This window comes from Schistocerca piceifrons, chromosome 5 (genome assembly GCF_021461385.2).
Source record: "Schistocerca piceifrons isolate TAMUIC-IGC-003096 chromosome 5, iqSchPice1.1, whole genome shotgun sequence".
In the NCBI taxonomy this organism is placed as follows: Eukaryota; Metazoa; Arthropoda; class Insecta; order Orthoptera; family Acrididae; genus Schistocerca; species Schistocerca piceifrons.
In genome coordinates this window covers 357,883,980-357,906,276 of record NC_060142.1, presented here as the reverse complement: position 1 = coordinate 357,906,276, position 22,297 = coordinate 357,883,980, and the positions used below count along the sequence as shown (strand labels likewise).

General features: G+C 37.4%; 2 protein-coding genes across 3 annotated transcripts in view; one reads left to right on the top strand and one right to left on the bottom strand.

The window, feature by feature from the left end:
• Nucleotides 1-2,282: 2,282 nt before the first annotated feature.
• LOC124798181 (cytochrome c oxidase subunit 5A, mitochondrial) lies at nucleotides 2,283-3,233 on the bottom strand. Its single transcript, XM_047261467.1, has 2 exons — nucleotides 3,103-3,233; nucleotides 2,283-2,909 (listed from the first exon to the last, which is right to left on the bottom strand). Exon 2 carries the CDS (start codon nucleotides 2,898-2,900, stop codon nucleotides 2,445-2,447), a length of 456 nt encoding a protein of 151 aa, XP_047117423.1. The 5' UTR covers nucleotides 2,901-2,909; nucleotides 3,103-3,233; the 3' UTR covers nucleotides 2,283-2,444.
• A 189-nt stretch (nucleotides 3,234-3,422) lies between these two features.
• LOC124797872 (bifunctional arginine demethylase and lysyl-hydroxylase PSR) overlaps nucleotides 3,423-22,297 on the top strand; it is a 163,644-nt gene continuing 144,769 nt past the window's right edge. The window contains exons 1-2 of one of the 2 annotated variants that reach the window (XM_047260960.1): nucleotides 3,423-3,708; nucleotides 17,267-17,472. In XM_047260960.1, the coding sequence (XP_047116916.1) occupies nucleotides 3,648-3,708; nucleotides 17,267-17,472 (267 nt within the window). In that variant the 5' untranslated portion in view covers nucleotides 3,423-3,647. Of the gene's footprint in view, nucleotides 3,709-17,266; nucleotides 17,473-18,885; nucleotides 18,996-22,297 lie in introns of those variants that run through there. The other variant, XM_047260961.1, reaches the window with a different exon arrangement.

Sequence of the window (22,297 nt, the reverse complement as noted above, 5' to 3'; positions counted from 1 at the left end):
ACACACACACACACACACACACACACACACACACACAATCTAGTTACAATTGATTATCTGTTACCATTATAGTTACATAAAATTTTGTTTTTCTGTTATCAACAATAAATATAAGAAATTTTATTCTGTGTAAAATTGACAACATAATGTGTCTAACATTATTGTAAGGTATAATCTATATGCAAAAACGCACTGAACTAAGAAAAAGATCCAAAGTGCCTATATAATTCTAAACTTATATTTGAATCATATCAATTTGACAACTCTTGTAATCCACAGAATAATTTCTTAACAACTGATACTTAATATTAAGTTGCTTCCCATGACAGTAAATCAGGGATGAATTTTAGCAAAGTAGATGTGACAATTGTGGCGAATGACACTAAACAACGTAGTTACCAGTAGTTGGTTTAGTACATGTGTTAAATATCTATTGAAAAGAAATGTAATTCACTTACTAAAAATAGCTTATTGGTTAACCCCTCCCCTCCTGCTATGCTTTATGGAGAAATCCAAATACCTAAAATTTTAACACGTTCCAGTGTAAGTTACAAAGATGCAAGAAAATTAGAGAAAACTGAACATGAAAATAAGAGAAAACTGAGAATCACCCTCTTGCCAGCAAACATAACAATATACTGTACTAAAAACCGAAATTTCACAAGTTTCACTCGTGGGTGCATGTTCCCCACCAGAGCACACAACTATCAATGGATTATATTTCACACTTTGCTTGACTGATTTCCATTGGTGGTGACAAACTTCTCATTGTTTGTGTGTACTTTAGTTGCAGAGTTTTCAGTTTGTTTGCATGTTGATGACTCAATGCATTTACTATCCAGAATGTTGTCATCTCCTAAATTTACATTTTGCCAGAACTTCGTGTTCTCTACTTCTAAATGGTCCTTTATCCCCCCGCTGCCACAGAACTTCCCCGGAAAACAGTACTGTGCTACAGACTGCATACTGAATCCCTGTAACCTACTTCATAACTCTGAATGTGCTCCTTGCATCAATGTTGCCTCCAGAACAGACTGCTCTAATGCCCATGCTTACCTGCTCCACCCAAGTATCATCATCTCTCAAACTACTGCACCCCACATTTTCCTGAACATCCTTGCAGTAACCAAGGTTTGTGTCCCCATTTACAATTTTTGTCCCCCAACACACTTTGCTTCCATTACAAAACTGACTACATTTTACTTATGGAAGCAGCAAAGAAGTACATACAATTATCTTTTCACTCTTTTGCAGTATGCAAGTTTTATTCTATGTCCCACAGTTTTGCCTCAAGATGAGGGTAATGCTGGAACTCCCAACTATGTAATATGATGAACTCCTAATCAAGCCAAAATTAAAATGTTCCACTTCATTCTGCCCCCTTACAGCATGTACTGTGTGTGTCACAAACTGCCACTGCATTATTTCAAGTCCACCAGAAAGCTACAAACACTATTGGTCTTATGAAGTCTTTTCTTTATCAATACCTATAACACCTACATCTCGCAATGCAACATCCAGCAATCCTTCCCAAATTTGTTTCACAAGCAAACACTGCACACAAAACTGTGTTTTCACATAGAGGCGCAATGAACAATAATGTACTTACTTTACTAAGGTTTCAAGCTTCTCTTTTCGTTCTTCCGTGTTTGCCATTTAAAAACTGGGTCGTTTTGAAAATCAGCCTTATGCGAACAATTAGTTTAATTTTATATTTACCGAGACATGTTTCGACACCAATGTGTCATCTTCTGTGGATCAAATTTTTATTTCTGTAAAGTATAATATCACATTTGTAATAATTTAACTGCTGTAGGCCTAAAAAATACAATGTACTGTTCAGTACCTTACATGCACCCCCCCCCCCCGACTAAATTTGGATTCTCAACAGATCAGAAACTGTCACATCACCTCAATTTACCCACAAAGTTTTTGATGATTGTGTGGTATTCTGGTTATATATGGGAGAAAATAAAAAAATTGTCATACCACAACAGGTAGGCCTACCTATACAGCAATTTAGACTGTCGTTCCACACGGCTGAAAACTTGGATAGCATTTGAAACTTTGAAATATAAACACCACTTAGTTTCTTCAGTGTCTTCTGCTCCAAATAAGTTTAATGCCGTTGCCAAAATCTTATGCGGATATCACACACTAAAGCATTGTTTTGAAGTATCACAAATTACTTCAAAACCTATATAGATCCAGACATTTTATGCGCTTACTGAAAACTCTGAATTATACCATACAGGTGCTGGAAAATGGAAGATACTCTGAACTCAAGTCCAAACAAATGAATTTATTATTACATTCAATTGCACATGTAAATTAATCACAAACTGCATACATTTACAACTGAAGATGTATGTCTGCGAAATGTTTCAGACGTTAATACCTGCTATAACACTTCACCTAAGCACTGCTTTATCAGCAATAGCTATCTACATATCATACACACTCTGCAATGCTAATTCTGGTTTGTCATAACCAAGTTCTTCAGGAGTGTTGATTCCGAGCTCTTCCAACGTCGGTCGGATTTCTTGTATTACGTATGGATAAATTTCTTCGACTTTGCTCCCACACTTATCCTTTACGGACTCCAGGAACCTTACCGCCAGGGCATAATCATTTATTCTACGGCATGCCCTCAATGCTGCATTTATAATTTTTGGCTCTGGTACCAGGTCAAAACCAACAAGGTCATTCATTGCCTTGCGCACCTCCCAGCCATCAATATCCTCCCTGTTAAAAAATGCCTCATACCGAGCATCAAATTCTTCGTCTGTTTCGGTGTGCGACGACATTAAACGTGATGGAATGGCAGAGCACGCCGCACGGTTTTTAAATGCCAGGCCCCGTAAAGAATAATGAAGTCTAAGAGCAACCGTTCGCATCATTTTGGTAACCTGCAAAATAAAACTGCTAATGTTATATGCAGTAACGCAACATGAGCAGTACATTCGCGAAGTAATTAATACTGCATTAACAATGAAAGCAGTCTAACGTCACTGTAAAACTTGACATTCAAAATTAACACATATTTTAAATTGCTGCATGACACATTTCATCACTTTCAAGCTAAATGATAACTCAACATACCAATTATTATACAATAAGTACTTTAGCCTCTACCGAGTACCGAGACGGACGAAGTTAACCAAGGAAGCTAAGATATTGCTACAGCACCAGCGGTGTTCGAATCACAGATGAAAGCTATTTATAGGAGAAAGTTCATTCTCGATATCGTACGTTTTATGAAAATATATATTCTGACTGATGTAACATGCGGCTTCAGATTCCTATTGTATACAGACATTATTACCGAAATTAAAATTTATTTAATGATTTATGTGTGAGGACATCTCGAAAAGTTGCTCTTCTGTTGCGCATATTTTTTTATTTATTATTTTCCTGGTTAAGACGATTGTGCGACTGTGTGTATATGAGTTGAAATATTTCACACCTGCAATAAAGCCGTGTACGTGACAAATTGGATGTCTGTAATGACGGCCCCGAGTAGTTTACTATGCTGACGTAGTGGTTCACGATGGCGGTTATCAGTATTTTGGTTATGATAGCTCACATGTGATTTAACTTCTGTTATTTTGTAATATTATTTATTGTCACAGCATATTTTATATAAAATGGAAATAGACCACAGAGCAAAGAAAAGAATTAAAGAAATCAAGAGAAAAGCAAGACCAGGTGAGTGTAATAGTAAGTTGTATACAACACTAATTCATGCAGTTTTGTTCGCCAAAAACGCCGAAAGAACTACAAAAATCATTTAGAATGGGAGGAAGGCGGAGTAGAAGTGACTGACAGGATTATTTCATTCTATCCTTTCCCCGATCCACGAAGTAAATGAGTGTAGATGCTCGGAATATATGTATGTACAGCCTAAGGAGTCTTGTAATTACAGGCAAAATAATGCTTTATTTTCGTTGCCGCCCACTGTACGTCACACCTATCCCTAATGGCACATGGACAGTATTTAGAAGTTTTTGAAGAAGGCTTAGCTACGTCGTAATATTAGTGTCGTATACAGTACACAAAACCATTTCATCGGAAGGGTGATATTATATGAGAAAGCGTCTAACGCTACTACAGGAGAGTGTTATCACAATACATTTCTCAGCATAAACACATTTTGCGTTTATTTTAGGGAACAATGACCAAAACTAGTGCCCAGTCAGCTTAAGATATAGAGAAGCTCAAGTTTTCGATAACAAAGTGAAAGACAAAATAAACTGTGCTTTCAAATATTTCTTAATGAGTATTACTCACAAATAACTATCGCCCTTTAAAATCTAGCATTAAACAAGTGACACACATGAAATTGTGAAAACTGATCCAAGGTTTTGGCCTCAGTGAAATCCCACTTAGTCTTTGCATGGAATTTAAGTTTGTTATGTTTCTAGCAATTTCTTCTCGTTAATAATTCGAGTAGATAAGTTTTTTTATCTGGAGACAGCAAGTACTGGAAAAATACGTGATATTGGTGGTTATGTACCTCTACACATTGAGACCAGATTACATAAATATTTAGGATTATACTAGACAGTAATCAGCCAAGACAGACTAATTGCAGGAGAGCCTCTGGAAAACTGAAAGATTTAATTCCCAGTAAGAACCAACAGATGAATTTGAAATGCTTGTCATGTAGGAATGGGAAAGATCATATTTGACAAATTACAGTTCGCAAAGGAATTCGTCGATGGAATAATGTGGAAAGTAAAGGAAAGGCAGCCAACCACCTGAGGCTGACTGATGTGCAACACATAAGAACATTGAGCAGAAAACAATATTCACATCAGCTTTCAAGCTCTTGCTCTAGCAAAAGCACACAAACAACCACAACAACAACAATGACCAGTTTTGCTGTGGCCTGGGGCATATATATATATATATATATATGTGTGTGTGTGTGTGTGTGTGTGTGTGTGTGTGTGTGTGTGTGTGTGTGTGTTTTAGAGAGAGAGGGGGGGGAGAAAAGTTTAGTCATCTTGTAAATATGTAAGGTGGTGGAAGAGTTGTAATAGTCTGTATTTTATTTAGGCTCTATCTGCTGTGGGGCTGAGATGGGAACATTTCTCTTTTCTGCAAGTTTAGGTTGAGTGTGAATTTGTGCCTTAGATGATGGCATTTTGTGATGTTTGTTTTTTCCTGCAGTCAACCAATTTTGACATGAAACACTGTCAGGAACTGAGTAAGAGATGAAGAAACAATTGTATGTGTGGTTCTTCCTCCAGTGATGTATGCCCTTCAACCTCCAGTGATGTATACCAATCAAAAGTGATGACTGTGAGCAAAAGAATGAAAAGTGATAACTTCCTTACAATTGGCACATGTTTGTTGTCATTGTAGGAGGAGGGAGGACAGTGCCGGATAATGCAGATTCGTATGTTGAAGTAAATTGAACAAGCTTTCCATATGGGCTCATGGAAACCACTCACAAGTGGTCTGTTGTTGGACATTGTCAGTGCTATTAGTGGCACAAAGTTAGTGTCCAGTCACTAGTGAAAGAGACGGGAACTGAAGTTGAGGGCAACAGAGTAGAATCTGAAATGCATAACTCTGTTTTCAAATGTTCCTTTACAAAGGAAAAACCAGGAGAATTGCCCCAATGTAATCCTCATACCACTGAAATGGTGAATGAAATAAGTATTACTATCAGTGGTGCTGAGAAGCAACAAAAATCATTAAAATCGAACAACAGAGCTCCAGGGCCCAATGCAATCCCTGTCAGATTCTATGCTGAATTTGCATCCGAGTTAGCCCCCCCCCCCCCCCCCCGCACACACACACACAAAACTATAATCGACCACAGATCTGTCAAACAAAAAACTGTGACAAGTTTTTGGAAAAATCACAGGTCACACCCATCTGAATAAGGATAGTAGTAGTGATCCACGAAACTGATGTCCAATAACCTTGATATAAATTTGTTGTAGAATCATAGAACATATTCTGAGCCCAAACATAATGTGGTATCTTGAACAGAATGACTTGCTCAATGTGCCAACCAACATGAATTAAGAAAACATTGATTATGTGAAACCCAACTCCCACTTTTCTCACATGACATACTGAAAGCTTTGGATCAAGGCAGTCAGGTAGATGCAGTATTTGTTGATTTCCAAAAAGCATTTGACTCAGTACCACACCTACACTTATTGTCAAAAGTACAATCATATGGGGTATCAAGTGAAATTTGTGATGGGCTGAGGACTTTTTGGTAGGGAGGATGCAGCATGTTATCTTGGATGGAGAATCATAGTCAGATGTGGAAGTAACTTCGGATGTGCTACAAGGAAGCGTGTTGGGACTTTCACTATTCATGTTCTATATTAATGTACTTGCAGACAATAGTAATAGTAAGTTCAAGATTTTTGCAAATGATGCAGTTATCTGTAACGAAGTACTACTTGAAAGAAGCTGCATAAATATTGAGTCAGATCGTGATAAGATTTCAAAGCGGTGCAGAGATTGGCAACTTGCTTTAAATGTTCAGAAATGTAAGATTGTGCACCCACAAACAAACAAGAAAGTAATACCCTATGACTATAATATCAATGAGTCACATTTGGAGTTGGCCATCTCATACAAGTACCTGGGTGTAACAGTTTGTAGAGATATGAAATGGAATGATTACAGAGGCTCAGTCATGGGTAAAGTAGATGGTAGACTCCAGTTTACTTGTGGAACACTGGGGAAGCGCAACCAGTCTACAAGGGAGACTGCTTACAAATCACTCACGTGACCCATCCTGGAATATTGCTCAAGTGTGTGGAACCCCTACCAAATAGGAGTAACAGGAGATATTGAACATGTACTGAGAAGGGCAGCACGAATGGTCACTGGTTTGTTTAATCCATGGGACAGTGTCACAGAGATATTGAAGGAACTGAACGGTAAGACCTGTGAAGATTGGAATAAATTATCCTGAGTGAGTTCGTTAACAAGGTTTCAAGAACCGCCTTTAAATGATGAGTCTAGGAATTTGGCCTACTGCAGTCCTCTACATATTGCTCACATAGGGATTGTGATATAAGATCAGAATAAGTACTGTGCTCTGTACATGAATGGAATGGAAAGAAACCCTAATAACTGGTGCAATGAGATGTACCCTCTGCCATGCACCTCATAGTGGTTTGCAAAGTGTAGGTGTTGATCTAGACATCTGCTCCCAGGACAGCCACCAAGTAGGGGAGCCTGGGGTGGTTTTCAGACGTAAATTTGAAGCAAGCTTAATAAACATACAGCCTCACCACTGCCCAAGGGAACCTGAATTTTTGTCAAATAAGTTTTCTTTTCTATTAGAGCGATCTTTTTCAAGCAGTTATATGTATCTTGAATCAAATTATTTTCATAGAACATTTACAGCAGCATGGGTTTAGAAAATGTGTTAGAAAAATTCCTTTAAACATTTAGTTTCATCAAGTTTTAATATAATTTTCCATTGCACTAGTGTATCAACAGTAGCTAAATTTTATACAGAGTTATCAACCTACATTAAATGGTCTTCAAGCAAGAAATAAAATCTTTAGATGATAATATGACAGAGAGAGGAATTTTGAAGAAAAGTGGCTATATTTCATACACTTAGGAGCTTACAAGGTAAATTTAATTGCTTTTAAGTTTCTAAGTGATAAATCATACACTCAGTGGACAAGCTGCAGATCAAGAGGAATATTCTATTATAATCTTTGGCTTGGACCAGTAATGTAATGTTAAAGGCTGCTCTGACATCAGCTTTCAATGCATATTTTCACAGTTTGGTTGTTAGATGACAAAGCCAGTGAATGTGGAAGCAAATAAACCTTGCTGTGGTTACAGACTGATTTGTAGCTTAGCCCAAGGGCTAAGTTAAATTGGAAGGTGATAGTTTGATTGTGAGTTGGGTAGCCAAGTGCAAAAACAAAAAGCCTGATTGTGGAGACTTACTGATCTGTAGTTTAGCCCTTTTCAAAAACTCACCACTTATATCACCTTATACTTGCCGTATTTGTTTCTGACGTTTATCATATTTTCTACTTCGCTTATCAAAGCCGGCGATAAGTATCGAATATTCCTCTTTATCCCCAGCTGCTAAGAGTAATCGCACAAGTGAATGAAAATCCCAGTGTAAGCATCAGAAATGTTACTAGGAAATGTGGGCAATACAGGGACTTATTTTCTCATCTTAAAGGACAACGCAGTGGCACAGCTGGAAGGGAGCTAGTTGTTTTTGAAAGTGAAAAAGTGGAACTGGAAAACTCATTGAAGTTTGTTGCTAAATGGGGATTTGCACTAACAATGTGACTGAGTGAAACATGTTACTTATTTTATCAACGAGAGAGTGGGAGAAGACTGATTCCCAAACTTTAAGAAGTGCCAGGATTTTGAACTTTAAGAAGTGTCAGGATTTTGCAGTGAAGAAACCACAGCCTAGGTGAGATGTCACAAATAATTCATTGACAATTTACAACTTTTATGATTTGGCGAAAGACGAAATTTGTATAAAAGATGATCCAGAATGTATTCACAATCTGAATGAGACACGTTTCTGCCTAGGTCCACCTAGAACATACGAAAGGTCTGATAGAATTTTAAATGGTTGGGAAAGGGAAAATATTGATGATCACTAAAAGACCAAGTGGAAGTTGTAGCCGGTCAGTAGTTTAGGCCAGACATGTTAAAGCCATTGATGATGAAAAACAACTCTATGTATAATCAAGAAGTAGAATAAATGACTCTTTAAAGTTAAGAAACATTAAACTGTGATTGTGATATACAAATTCTCTTTGAAAGGTTCATATCTTTCATTGCTCGTTGTTTCATAATTGGCTTAAAAATGCACTGGTATAGTGTTTCACTAACATAGACCTACATTTTGTCTTTCAGTTACCCCAGTTGATTGATTAATTTCATATTTTGTGGACCATGTGCACTTATAATTCGTAATTATGTTGAATGAGTCATATTGCATTACATCACAAATTAATTTGTAAATATGGCTACAATCTTAATATTTATAAATGGTGGCTTTTTTAAAAGAATTACACAGGTGTGAGTTGGGAATTCCTACCCACTGTCTTTCACACATTACAATAATAGAAATTCTTCTATGGAATATGAGGAATTGTAAAGTAGAAAATTTTTCAGTTTGATTTCAAATTTTACTTTGCTGTCTGCCAGACATTTTTTAATCAATGGGTAAGTGATAGAAAATTTTGGTTGCAGCATTGTGCATCCCCTTTTTGTGCTAAAAACAACTTTATTGTGGAGTAATGAATGCCACTTTTTCTCGTGGTATTGCACTTACGTACATCATTGTCCTTTTGAACAGTAGACCATTTTTTTTACAACAAACTTCATGAGGGAATAAACATACTGTGATGCAGTAGTCAGAACGTTTAACTCCTTAAACAGATGTCTACAAGGTGATCGTGGATCAGCATCATATATTTTTACAGCACATTTTTGAGCAACAAAGACCCCCTTTCTTAAGGATGAGTTAACTCAGAACACTATTCCATATGAAATTATTGACTGAAAGTATGCAAAATATGTCATCTTACTCTTTTGTCTCTCCCTGAGATTTGCAATGATTGTAAGTGCAAATGTAGCTGAACCAATTCCTGTTAGGAGTTCCAAAATGTGTGTTTTCCAGTTTAAATTCTTATCAAGATGGACACTTAAGAATTTTGAAGTTTCCACCCTATTTATTATTTCCTCACTATGAGTTACACTTCTCATTGATGTAGTACCCCTAGATGTGCAAAACTGAGTATGTCGCGTCTTTTTAAAGTTAATGGTGAGATCATTCCCAGAAGAGTCAGTGATACTTTTAAGAGCATTGTTTACAATTTCTTCAGTTTCTGTATGTGTAGTTGGACTACCTACAAAACTAGTGTCATCTGCAAAAGAACTAATTATTTTTGTTGTATATTAGCCAGAAAATTATTTACATATGTGTGGAACAATTGTGAACCTAAGACTAAGCCTTGTGAAGCTCCACATATGCTTCCTCCCGAGTCCCAGTTACGTACCCAGAGTATATTGGTACAACTTTCTGCATTCTTTTGGTTAGGTGTTACATCAGTTGGTTTGCTGTGCCATCAATTCCATAAAACCTCAGTTTTCTAGGAGAATGCTGTGACTCACATAGTCAAATGCCTTAGATAGGTCACAGAATATACCAGCCAGTGCTATGTATTTATTTAACACTTGTAAAAATTTGTGAGTGAACATGTGAATTGCATTGTCAATGAAGCAACTCTTTTGAAATCCACACTTCTGTTTTAATGAGGATATTGTTGCTCATGTGGGATACTATAGAATAGATACTTTCAATAATTCTTTAAATAATCCAAATGGCAGCCGTCTGGAAATTACCCCATGAATGTGTGAGATGCACCCCATTCCATTGTTAATTTCCAGACACATTTTTATTGTTTGTTCAGTATATCGTGAAATTTTCTGCAGACAATGGTTGGTTATGTAAGAATATTACATGAGGAAAGTTTTACAGAAAACGTCGGTATGTCAGCTATAGCAAAAGTAACATATTTGTCTGAAAGCTACCCCAAACATTCCATGAGAAATTTCAGAATGAGAGAGTTCTTTATCCATGTTAAATTCCCCTTCTGCTATAATGTGTCATTTCTCTTTTCAAAAGTGGCTTCGTTTCTTGCAAAAGAGTATATTGTGCAAAATAGAGAGAGATACGTACGTGCAAGCATTAAATAATGTAACAGCCATAATGGAATACAGGCCAGATTTTCATACCAGCGACCAACAAATTGAAAAGTGCAGTTGCAGATACACTGGAAAATGTGTAGCATCCTGAGAGAGAGGAGGAAACATGAAACTATGCGGGTTGAGTAGGTTCCTGCTATTATTTCAGTGATTACAAAAATTGAGTATGAGCCCACTTCTCAGTAATACATAGTACTCCCTCTGGACTAGATGTTTGCACTAATTTGGTTGGGAGTATGTCATAAAGCCATTGTATCCTCTCCTGAGGCAAGCTGGTTCACAGCTGCTGTAACTGGCCTTTGATCATCTTCAGGATAGGTAGTTAATTTCATGTTCCATGGATCATTTGCACAATAAATTGTAATGATCTGAAAGAATCATTTTGCATTCACATTGCAAATTGATTTGTAAATACACCTACATGCTGAACATTTATAAGACTTTTTAAATATACAGATGTGAGTTAGTAATTCCTTTTTACACATTTCAGTAATAGATATTCTTCTGCGGTACAGGAGGAGTTGGCATGGAGAAACAATTTCAGTTTATTTTCAAATTTAACTTTGCTGTCTGTCAGATATTTTATATCCCTGGATAAGTTACAAAAAGTTCAGTTGTGCCATTACACATCTCTTTTTGTGCTAAAGATGGCCTTAATGTGGAGTAATGAATGTCATTTTTCCTTTTGGTATTGGAATTATGTATGTTATGTTCCTTAATGCCCAAGTCTTTATACAGTGTCTATGAAATGAATGTGGGTGAACACATTTTTGAGCAATGAAGACTTCCTTTCTTAAAGATGAGTTACCAGGGAACATTATTCCACGACATTGAATGAAAATATGCAGACTGTCAGCTCACTAATTTGTCTCTACCCAAGATTTGCAATGATTCTAATTGCAAATGTATCAAACATTTATTTGCAACAACCTTAAGGACTTTCTCATTTGTCATTCTCACTGTCTACAGTATGATGACTGGGTGTTGTGTGATGTCCTTAGGTTAGTTAGGTTTAAATAGTTCTACGTTCTAGGGGACTGATGACCATAGATGTTAAGTCCCATAATGCTCAGAGCCATTTTTTTGTTTACAGTATCTTATGGATGTCACAATACATCATGTCTCAAAACCTTTTATTTTTCTTTTGTTCATTTATTTATTTACTCATTCATCCAAGGATCAAATCACAGTGATATAAGATTTGTCAAGGTAATACAGTGCTAATCAGTAGGACAAAATATAACACATAGCATACATGAAATGCTGTAAGAAGATAGAACAGATGCCTGCATGGATAGGAGGTGGTCGGCCATAGCCTTGATTAAGGAATCATTGCAGCATTTGCTTTAGCGATCCAGGAAAACCATGGAAAACCCAAATCCAGATGGCTGGATAGACCAGCTCCATCCTCCTGAATATGAAGTCAGTGTCCTAACAGCTGCACTGCCTCATTCAGTAATTCTCTAATGATTGATGTTTCTTCATTTACACACAAAGTGTTTCGTGTAACGTACAGTACAAAACATGGTTTTCTTCCTCACTTCCCATACACCGAGGACACTGGCAGAGACTCCAGGTTTGTTTCCAGTCACTTGCAATGAAAACAGTTCCAGTCTTTACTGTTGGTCACACTAAGATGCCCAGAATGAATTCTGGATGAGGAAGAGGCTGCAATGGCTCTTGACTCAATTCTGGACTCCACATATTCAAGTAGTTAGTGGTGTTTATTTTTAATGTCAAATCTTGTATCTCATAAAGGAGTATTGCCCAAACACAGAATTTAGGAAACTATTGTTTTATGCCCCAAACATGTAAGCACTATTTAAATATTTGCAATTCTACTTGAACCTATGGAATGTAGTTTAGGTTAGATACAGTGACAATTAGTAGAGTTCAGTAGCAAGCAACACATGTTTGTGCTCAAACGAGTACAGGATTATCAACACAAAATAAAGAATTAAAAAACTATGATACAGGATTGTAATTCAGTAGTAGAAAGAGAAAGCCGGCCACGGTGGCCGAGCGGTTCTAAGCGCTTCAGTCCGGAACCGCGCGACCGCTACGGTCGCAGGTTCGAATCCTGCCTCGGGCATGGATGTGTGTGATGTCCTTAGGTTAGTTAGGTTTAAGTAGTTCTAAGTTCTAGGGGACTTATGACCTCAGCTGTTGAGTCCCATAGTGCTCAGAGCCATTTGAACCATTTTGAAAGAGAAAGAACATGGAAAATAATAGAACATAGACTGGGGGAAGTAATGAAAGGGGAAGTCATTAGGTAGAATTGTACACATAGCACAGTCATCATTGCTAATACTTGGTTTAGGAATCGTGAAAGATTTTATATCTGGAAGAAACCTGGAGGCTCAGGAAAATATAAGATAAATTACAGAGTGATGAAGCAGAAAATTTAGAACCAGATTTAAACAGCAAACCATTTACAGGGCATATGTGGATTCTGACCATAATTTACTGGTTATTGATTATGAATGGAAGAAACTGGAAAGAGGGGGGAAAATTAAATGGGATCTGGATAAGTTAAAATAACCAGAGGTTGTCAAGAATTTCACAGAGAGTGTTAGGCAACAATAGACTCAAACAGGGAAAATGAATACAATAGAAGACAAACGTGTAGGTTTGACAGATGAAATAGTAAGGGCTGTTGTAGACAAACAGATGAGTCCCAGTAAAAACTCATGGGTAATACAAAAAATATTGAGTTTAATCAATGAAAAGAGGGAATATAAATAGGCAACAAATGAAGCAACCAAAGTGGAACAGATGTCTGAACATGAGAATGACAAAAAATGAAAATCGCAACGCAAAAACAGCTAGAGGAGAAATGCAAAGCTGTAGAAGCATGTGTAACTGTGGGGAAGGTGGATGACATCTGTCGGAAAATTAGATAGATCCATGGAGAAAAGATAATCATCTGTATGAGTGCTAAGAACTAAGATGACAAATTATTACTAAGCAAAGGAGGAGTGTACAAGAAACATAGGCTTGAAGACAATTTTACATAAAGGAGACAGATGAAGATTAGATATGATAAAGAATTGGACGGAGCCTTAAAAAAGCCAAATTGATACAGGGCCTGTGGGGTATACAACATTCCCTCAGAATGATAAAAATGCTTGACAGATCTATTCCACTCGGTGTGGATTGTGTATGAGATTGGCAAAATGCGTTCAGACATTCAAGACCAATGTAGTACGAAGTGCATTCAAGTTCTAAGGCCTCCGATTTTTTTTCTAATTAACTACTCACCCGAAATCGATGAAACTGGCGTTACTTCTCGACGTAATCGCCCTGCAGACGTACACATTTTTCACAACGCTGACGCCATGATTCCATGACAGCGGCGAAGGCTTCTTTAGCAGTCTGTTTTGACCACTGAAAAATCGCTGAGGCAATAGCAGCACAGCTGGTGAGTGTGCAGCCACGTAGAGTGTCTTTCATTGTTGGACAAAGCCAAAAGTCACTAGGAGCCAGGTCAGGTGAGTAGGGAGCATGAGGAATCACTTCAAAGTTGTTATCACGAAGATACTGTTGCGTAACGTTAGCTTGATGTGCGGGTGCGTTGTCTTGGTGAAACAGCACACGCGCAGCCCTTCCCGGACGTTTTTGTTGCAGTGCAGGAAGAAATTTGTTCTTCAAAACATTTCCATAGGATGCACCTGTTACCATAGTGCCCTTTGGAACGCAATGGGTAAGGATTACGCCCTCGCTGTCCCAGAACATGGACACCCATCATTTTTTCAGCACTGGCTGTTACCCGAAATTTTTTGGTGGCGGTGAATCTGTGTGCTTCCATTGAGCTGACTGGCACTTTGTTTCTGGATTGAAAAATGGCATCCACGTCTCATCCATTGTCACAACTGACGAAAAGAAAGTCTCATTCATGCTGTCATTGCGTGTCAACATTGCTTGGCAACATGCCACACGGGCAGCCATGTGGTCGTCCGTCGGCATTCGTGGCACCCACCTGGATGACACTTTTCGCATTTTCAGGTCGTCATGCAGGATTGTGTGCACAAAACCCACAGAAATGCCAACTCTGGAGGCGATCTGTTCAACAGTCATTCGGCGATCCCCCAAAACAATTCTCTCCACTTTCTCGATCATGTCGTCAGACTGGCTTGTGCGAGCCCGAGGTTGTTTCGGTTTGTTGTCACACGATGTTCTGCCTTCATTCAACTGTCGCACCCACGAACGCACTTTCGACACATCCATAACTCCATCACCACATGTCTGCTTCAACTGTCGATGAATTTCAATTGGTTTCACACCAACCAAATTCAGAAAACGAATGATTGCACGCTGTTCAAGTAAGGAAAACTTCGCCATTTTAAGTATTTAAAACAGTTCTCATTCTCGCCACTGGCGGTAAAATTCTATCTGCCGTACGGTGCTGCCATCTCTGGGATGTATTGACAATGAATGCGGCCTCATTTTAAAACAATGCGCATGTTTCTATCTCTTTCCAGTCCGGAGAAAAAAAATTGGAGGCCTTAGAACTTGAATGCACCTCATATTCGCAGCTGTAAATGAGACATCTGCTGAAAGTTATGAATATTACCAAATCATCAGTTTAGTAAGTCATGACTCATGAGAGAGAAATACTAACATGGATTATTTGTAGATGAATGGAAGAACTGGAAGAAGCTAACTATGAGGAAGACCAATTTGGATTTCAGTGAAATGTAGGAATAAGCAGATCAATACTGGCCCCACAATTTCCCTTTAGAAGGTAGGCTGAAGAAAGGACAACCTATATTAATAGCAATTGTAGACCTAGAGAAAGCTTTTGACATTGTTGGATGGAATACAATCTTTAAAATTCCGAAGGTGGCAGGGATAAAATAAAGGGAGTGAAAGTTTTAACTACAACATATACAGAAAGCAGAGTGCAGTTTTAACATAGGACATGATGTTGAGGGGGGCGGGGGGGAGTGTGAGTGAGTGTGTGTGTTTTAGCCTATCCTCTGTGTTATTCCGTCTATATGTTGAGGTAGTGGTGAAAGAAAAAATAAATAAAAACTTGTAACATTTGCTGATGACAGAGATTGCAAATTGCTTAGATCAGTTGAACAGAATAGGCAGTGGTTGAAAATGAGGTTATAAAGTAAACGTCAATGAAAAATAAAAAAGAGTAATTCATGGTAGTAGACTTAAACCTGACAATGGTGCTGGAACTGGACGAGGATATGAGACACTAAAAGTGGTAGATGAGTTTTGCTGTTTCAACAGCAAAATAATTGGTGATAGCTGAAGTAGAGAGGATAGAAAATGAAAACTGGCGATAGCAGGAAAAACTTTTCTGAAAAACATCTAATATAAATTTAAGTGTTGAAGATAAACAGTATAGATATGAAGTGAAAAGAAGCAGCTTTTGAAGTGTGATGTTTCTGAATAGTGCTTACGATCAAGTGGATGGATTAGATAATTGATGTAGATGCACTGAATTGAATGGAAGAGAAAAGAAATCTTATGGCACAACTTGACTAAAAGAAGGACATTTCTTGAATTCCTGAAGCTTCATGGAATGACTAGTTTTATAATAGAAGGAAAAGAGGGGCGGGGCGTGGGGGGGGGGGGGGGGTTAACAACAAGGCTTGACTGCACTAATCAGCTTAAAGTGACTGTAGTGTGAATTACTTTTGCAGAGTGATGAGGCTCACTCAGGATAGTGTGAAAAGCCATATCAAACCAGTCATTGGACTGCACCACATGAACAACAAAAAAAATCTTTCACGTTCCATGTAGAGGTACAACATACACATTCTAACATACTGCAGGCTAACTTACTTCACTGCTGTATTAGCTGATCACTCAGTGGTTAGTGTAAGGACATCACATAGACATTGTTTGCATCGTTCTTAAGTGATTTTGCATATTTCCCCTTTGATTCAGTGGCTTTGTGTAGCATCACCACCATAATTTCAGACTCATGTTCCCTCGACAAATATCATTCTGTTTCTGACCTCTGTACGTTGGCCACAACTGAAGTTCTCCATGACAGTTGGACAGGATGCTCGATAGTTAGTGCAATACACTTGAAAATTTAGCAGTCCCCATCGATAAATTTCTTAGATGACTTACAGCAATGATTGCTTTTAACACTTTCCTTATGTTTCCTCTTTTAGCAACAGCATCATCAATGGACCAGAGGACATAAAACCCTTGTGAGACCACTAAGATAGAATGCTCAGACTTGTGGAACACTATGTACATCACTCAGTTATTTCACTTACTCCTTTTGATTGAAAACATATATAGGGTGTTGCAAGTATGTGTGTACAAAATTTGGAACTGCTGTGTGATAAGTATTGTTTTAGCAGAAGAAGAGAAAAATCCATATTTTCTTAGTCTTCAATAGAAATGTATAAAATCTAGAAAACTAAAACAGTTCTAAATTAATGCTACTCGGAAGTTCTTCCATGCATCTCAACAGAATGAGAGTTGCATTTGTTTGTGTATGTACAAGTTGCATTGTGTAGTTGTGATATGATAACTGTGTTTTCAGAACTGAATGATAAAGGAGATTGGACACAACTTGGGTATGCCCAGAGGTTTGACCCTTACAAATTGGTGAATGACAATGTAGAGAGAATACATGTGAAGGATTTTTCACCTAAGGCTTTTATAGAAAAGTATGAGAGTATATACAAACCAGTAGTCATTCTTGGTATACAAGACAAGTGGAAAGCAAAACATAAATGGAATCTCGAGGTAAGTAGGATGCACGTAACCATGATTGTGATGTCTTCTGTTTATCTTTCACCAATCTTCCATGCATGAAAGGACACTGGGTGGCATCTAAGTTAGAAACTTGGGAAAAGCGGGTACCAACTAGTTAGAGATTATCAAGCATATTATTGTCTCAAAGAATTCTTTTTCTGAGTCTTCCATGTTTTCTACATTTAATGTTTGGGCTGTTAACAGATGTATGTCATTAGCTGATGAGTGCCTTATGATATCAGCAGGGGAAGTTGCTCATTACAGAATTGTAGAAATACTGGCACCATCCATTATGTGGGGCTGTAATATAAATCATGACGACTGTTTACTTTTCTCAATATGACAGTAAACTTATTACATACCGTAGCAGGTGTGTAATAACATCACTTAATAGATTTACAATGTATGTTTGCCTACTGGAGGAAGGTCAAATGTCAAAAGTGAGTCATACAGAATGGATATTACTTTTTGTTGAAGATACAGTTGAAAGAGAAACTGAAGGAGAAAAAGATGTAGCAGGCAGACACTTTAGGACATAGTATTAAAGTACTATGTTTATGTCGTGAGAGGCAGGAAACTTCCTAGGTGGCACAGGAAAAAACCGTCATGATTGGTTGTATTGAAGGGATCAGTCTCACTGTTACTGAACATGGTTTAGGAAAACAATTTAAAATGTGAATCAAGTTGATCAACTTGCAATGTGAGCATTTCCTAAAAAATGCCACAAGGAAGCTTGTGGCAAGTGCACTTTTTTATTTTTTTTTAAATTAAAAGAATCAGTTCAATCCGTAATCTCAACAGTTGAGGTGGCCACTCTTACATTGTATCTACTGTTGTTTGAAATCAGGCAGAAGTGCAGCCTGTGATATACAGGAAACTGATACTGACACAGTCTAGCACTCATTTTTGTATTCAAGTGATGGAGCCAAAATTTGACATCTTGCATATTGTGAATGGATAAATTTACAACTACTAGTGATAACAAGTAAGCTCAAAGAAAATCTAAGAGCCATTTGATGTTTGGTGTTCTGAAAGAGCCTAAAGTTATTTGTTATGTAATGTTTAATGCTTAAAATGTAAACTATTATACCATAGTAGAACACTCAACAGTTTCTGTCTTCATTATGACATAAGAAATTATTCTGATAAAGAAGAAAGTACAAATCCAGTGAAAGCTAATAATCGTATCTGACAAGAGTGTCTCATAATTTGCTCTTGAAGATTATGACTGCAGTATTTACAGTAGTGCAGAAGCCCACTTACATTGCTGTCAACATATGTTTATAGTTCACTTTCTCCTACAATATGCAGATGATGACTTTATTACTGATAGCTACCAAGTGTACAAATAATCTTTCCACAGTGCTTTTGGTCTTGGATAACTGCCTGGCTACACTCGTGATTGGGTGCCACATCGCAGTACAAATGACTGCAGGCTTCCTTGATGTATTCTAATGCTTAAATCTTCTTGGGTGATCAGTCAAGTGGTGTCATCGTCTTATCACAACATTTCAGTGAGTTTCATACCCATAATCTTAAGGTGAAGTGTCAGGATCCTGTATTCTGCATATCTACTTAGCCACTGGACTGCTACCTATTCTGTGGGCAGGCCAATCATGTGCCTACAGAAGCAGGTGCTGCTCCAGTGGTGGTGGGGAATTGGTATGCATAGTGTCATGAAATCTGTCTGCGGACACCACCACCTTCAGGATGGAACATTCCTGTTGCATTTGCATAACTACAGAATCCCATGGTGTGCTGAATTGAAAAATAAACATGCTATCTTGGTTTATGAGGTTGTTGTGCAAACGTGTTTCTACCTCCACTTTGACAATCGAGTCTCACAACCCATTGGGACTGCAAACCTTTTTTGTTTGTTCAGAATCGAAGGTGTGTTCCTTGTTGGTGCTATGCTCTGTGCAAAGATCCTCCCCTAACTGTCAATGTTGTAAATATTAATTTTAAATAACATAGCTCCCAAATATAAACTATTTCATATGCAGTGCACGTAGACAAAGTTCAGGAAAGGAGTCTTCACATATATTATTAATCATTTACTTAACTTGCAAATGTCATCAGTGTCTAGAGGTTGTGGAAATGACATGGCTGAAGTGTGGTAACTTGTTTTCAGATTTTGATGACTTACTTCAAATCTATATTAATTACTAAAGATATCAATATAATGGAAGGAAACATTCCACGTGGGAAAAATTATATATAAAAACAAAGATGAGGTGACTTACCGAACAAAAGCGCTGGCAGGTCGATAGACACACAAACAAACACAAACATACACACAAAATTCAAGCTTTCGCAACAAACTGTTGCCTCATCAGGAAAGAGGGAAGGAGAGGGGAAGACGAAAGGAAGTGGGTTTTAAAGGAGAGGGTAAGGAGTCATTCCAATCCCGGGAGCGGAAAGACTTACCTTAGGGGGAAAAAAGGACAGGTATACACTCGCACACACGCACATATCCATCCACACATACAGACCTGTCCTTTTTTCCCCCTAAGGTAAGTCTTTCCGCTCCCGGGATTGGAATGACTCCTTACCCTCTCCTTTAAAACCCACTTCCTTTCGTCTTCCCCTCTCCTTCCCTCTTTCCTGATGAGGCAACAGTTTGTTGCGAAAGCTTGAATTTTGTGTGTATGTTTGTGTTTGTTTGTGTGTCTATCGACCTGCCAGCGCTTTTGTTCGGTAAGTCACCTCATCTTTGTTTTTATATTTAATTACTAAAGAGGCACAATCATCATTGATTTTCACATGGAACCACAAATTAGCACAGGACAAATGTGTTGTGAAATCGTATATTATCTCCATAAACACATGTCATAGAGCTTCACGAACTGTTCGTCGTTACAGTCGCAGCACGAGTGAAGCATTTGTCCCCAAAAAAAAAGGAAAGTAGAGCATATATACAATGTGTTTTGTTTTAGGAATTTCCAAAAAAGTGCTGTAAATCAAATTAGTACCAAGTTGACTTCCATTTTTAAGTTTTACCATAATTTTGATTTAACTCTCAAAACACCCCAAGGGGGGGGGGGGTCGCAATTCATGCCCACCTTCTGCAGTTATTGCAGTTTAGTCATGCACTTTATATTTTACAATTTTGACACAATTATTTATTGTTTTTAATGATTTCTTATATGAGAGTCTATAGTCGCTTTGAATTTTTCAGTAAAGCTTATACAGAAAACTCTAGTCTTATTAGTGAACGTGACTTTTTGCAACAAGTGTCATATTCATATTTCCAAGTTCAGGACCCTTCTTACACATCTTTTTATCTTTAAGAAGTATGTTGTGAATAAAACTCAGTGAAAATAATGAAAGATGTATTTTTAAAAAAATTTCGGTTGTGCTCATAAAGTACCCCTCTTGTGTACACATTAAAGAAAACGTGTGATATTGTTAAGATAGTGCTAAAAGATATTTTCAGGTTCTGCACCCTACTTATTTATCAGTACCTATTTAAAAATTTATGTTTTTAATAAAAGTTAACAACAGTTATAGAAATTGTTTATTTTTAATTTTTTGTGGTGGGCACAAAGTACCCACCCCTGTAGTATGTGTTTTGGAAAATACGTTGCTATTGCTAAGGTTAATGAATGTATTTTAAATGTGTAAATTCTTTTAGTCATTTATGAAAATGTGAGGTAATGACAGTATTTTAAAAATAGTGTAGATATTTCTAAAGTTATTGGTTTTATTATGTTGATACCATAATCAGATATCAGTTGTAACTTAATATAAATAGTGACATTTGTCTTCAATAAATTTAAAATGACTTTGCAAGATAAGAATCAGTGATAATATTCTGTTTTATATGCTTTTACTGTCATTTACTGGAAAAATAATTTTCGTTATGTAATATTGTAGCATGTGTAACTAGGCGCGCGCACACACACACACACACACACACACACACACACACACACACACACACAAATTGTGAATTAAGTACTTTACAAATGAAAATAAACTCAGTCATGGTCAAAAACCAGGTGGTATCATAGGTCTCTTTAGTTGAGGGAAATTCTGTCAGGTCTTCATTTATATCTGCCCTGATTGAGCATTTCTGATGCGTTCCATATGGTGCTGTGAGATGCGTCGCACATTCACTCTCGATACTGTAAACACCTGATGTCTGCAGTCCTAGCTGGTTTTTGGTCGAGATTGCATGGAAAATTATCATTATTTGACGTTTCTCCATTATTCTCGCAATCTTGGCTGTCGGCGCAACTCATTTGGCTTCTTCTTCGTTTTCTTCTTCTTCTTCTTCTTCTTCTTCTTCTTCTTCTTCTTCTAGTTTTTCCTCCCTCCTCTTATGTACCTTTAATGTGCATCTTATTTGCATCTTGTTCTGACCATTATTGTGGAAGTCACTGCAGATGCTGTAACTCATTCGGCAAGCTCTGTGTCATAGATGTACATGTCTAGTAAAGCATCTAGAAATGTGCATGAAGTCTGAAAAGTATTACAGATAAACACTGCAGCTTTCAACGAAGTATGCCATGTAGTAATAAAGAGTGAAGATGGTGAATGAAGTTCTTTAATTTATATGAACTGAAAGGGTTTGGGTGGCAAAAATAAAAAAATTCTTTATATGGGTTTCCTCATAAAATATTATTAAAATATCAATGTTTTTATACTAATATTTCATCATCAGAATAATGTTCTACAGCTGTAAATGACGATTAACTTTTATTACATATTCATATAATAGAGGGAAACATTCCACGTGGGAAAAATATATCTAAAAACAAAGATGATGTGTCTTACCAAACGAAAGCACTGGCAGGTTGATAGACACACAAAC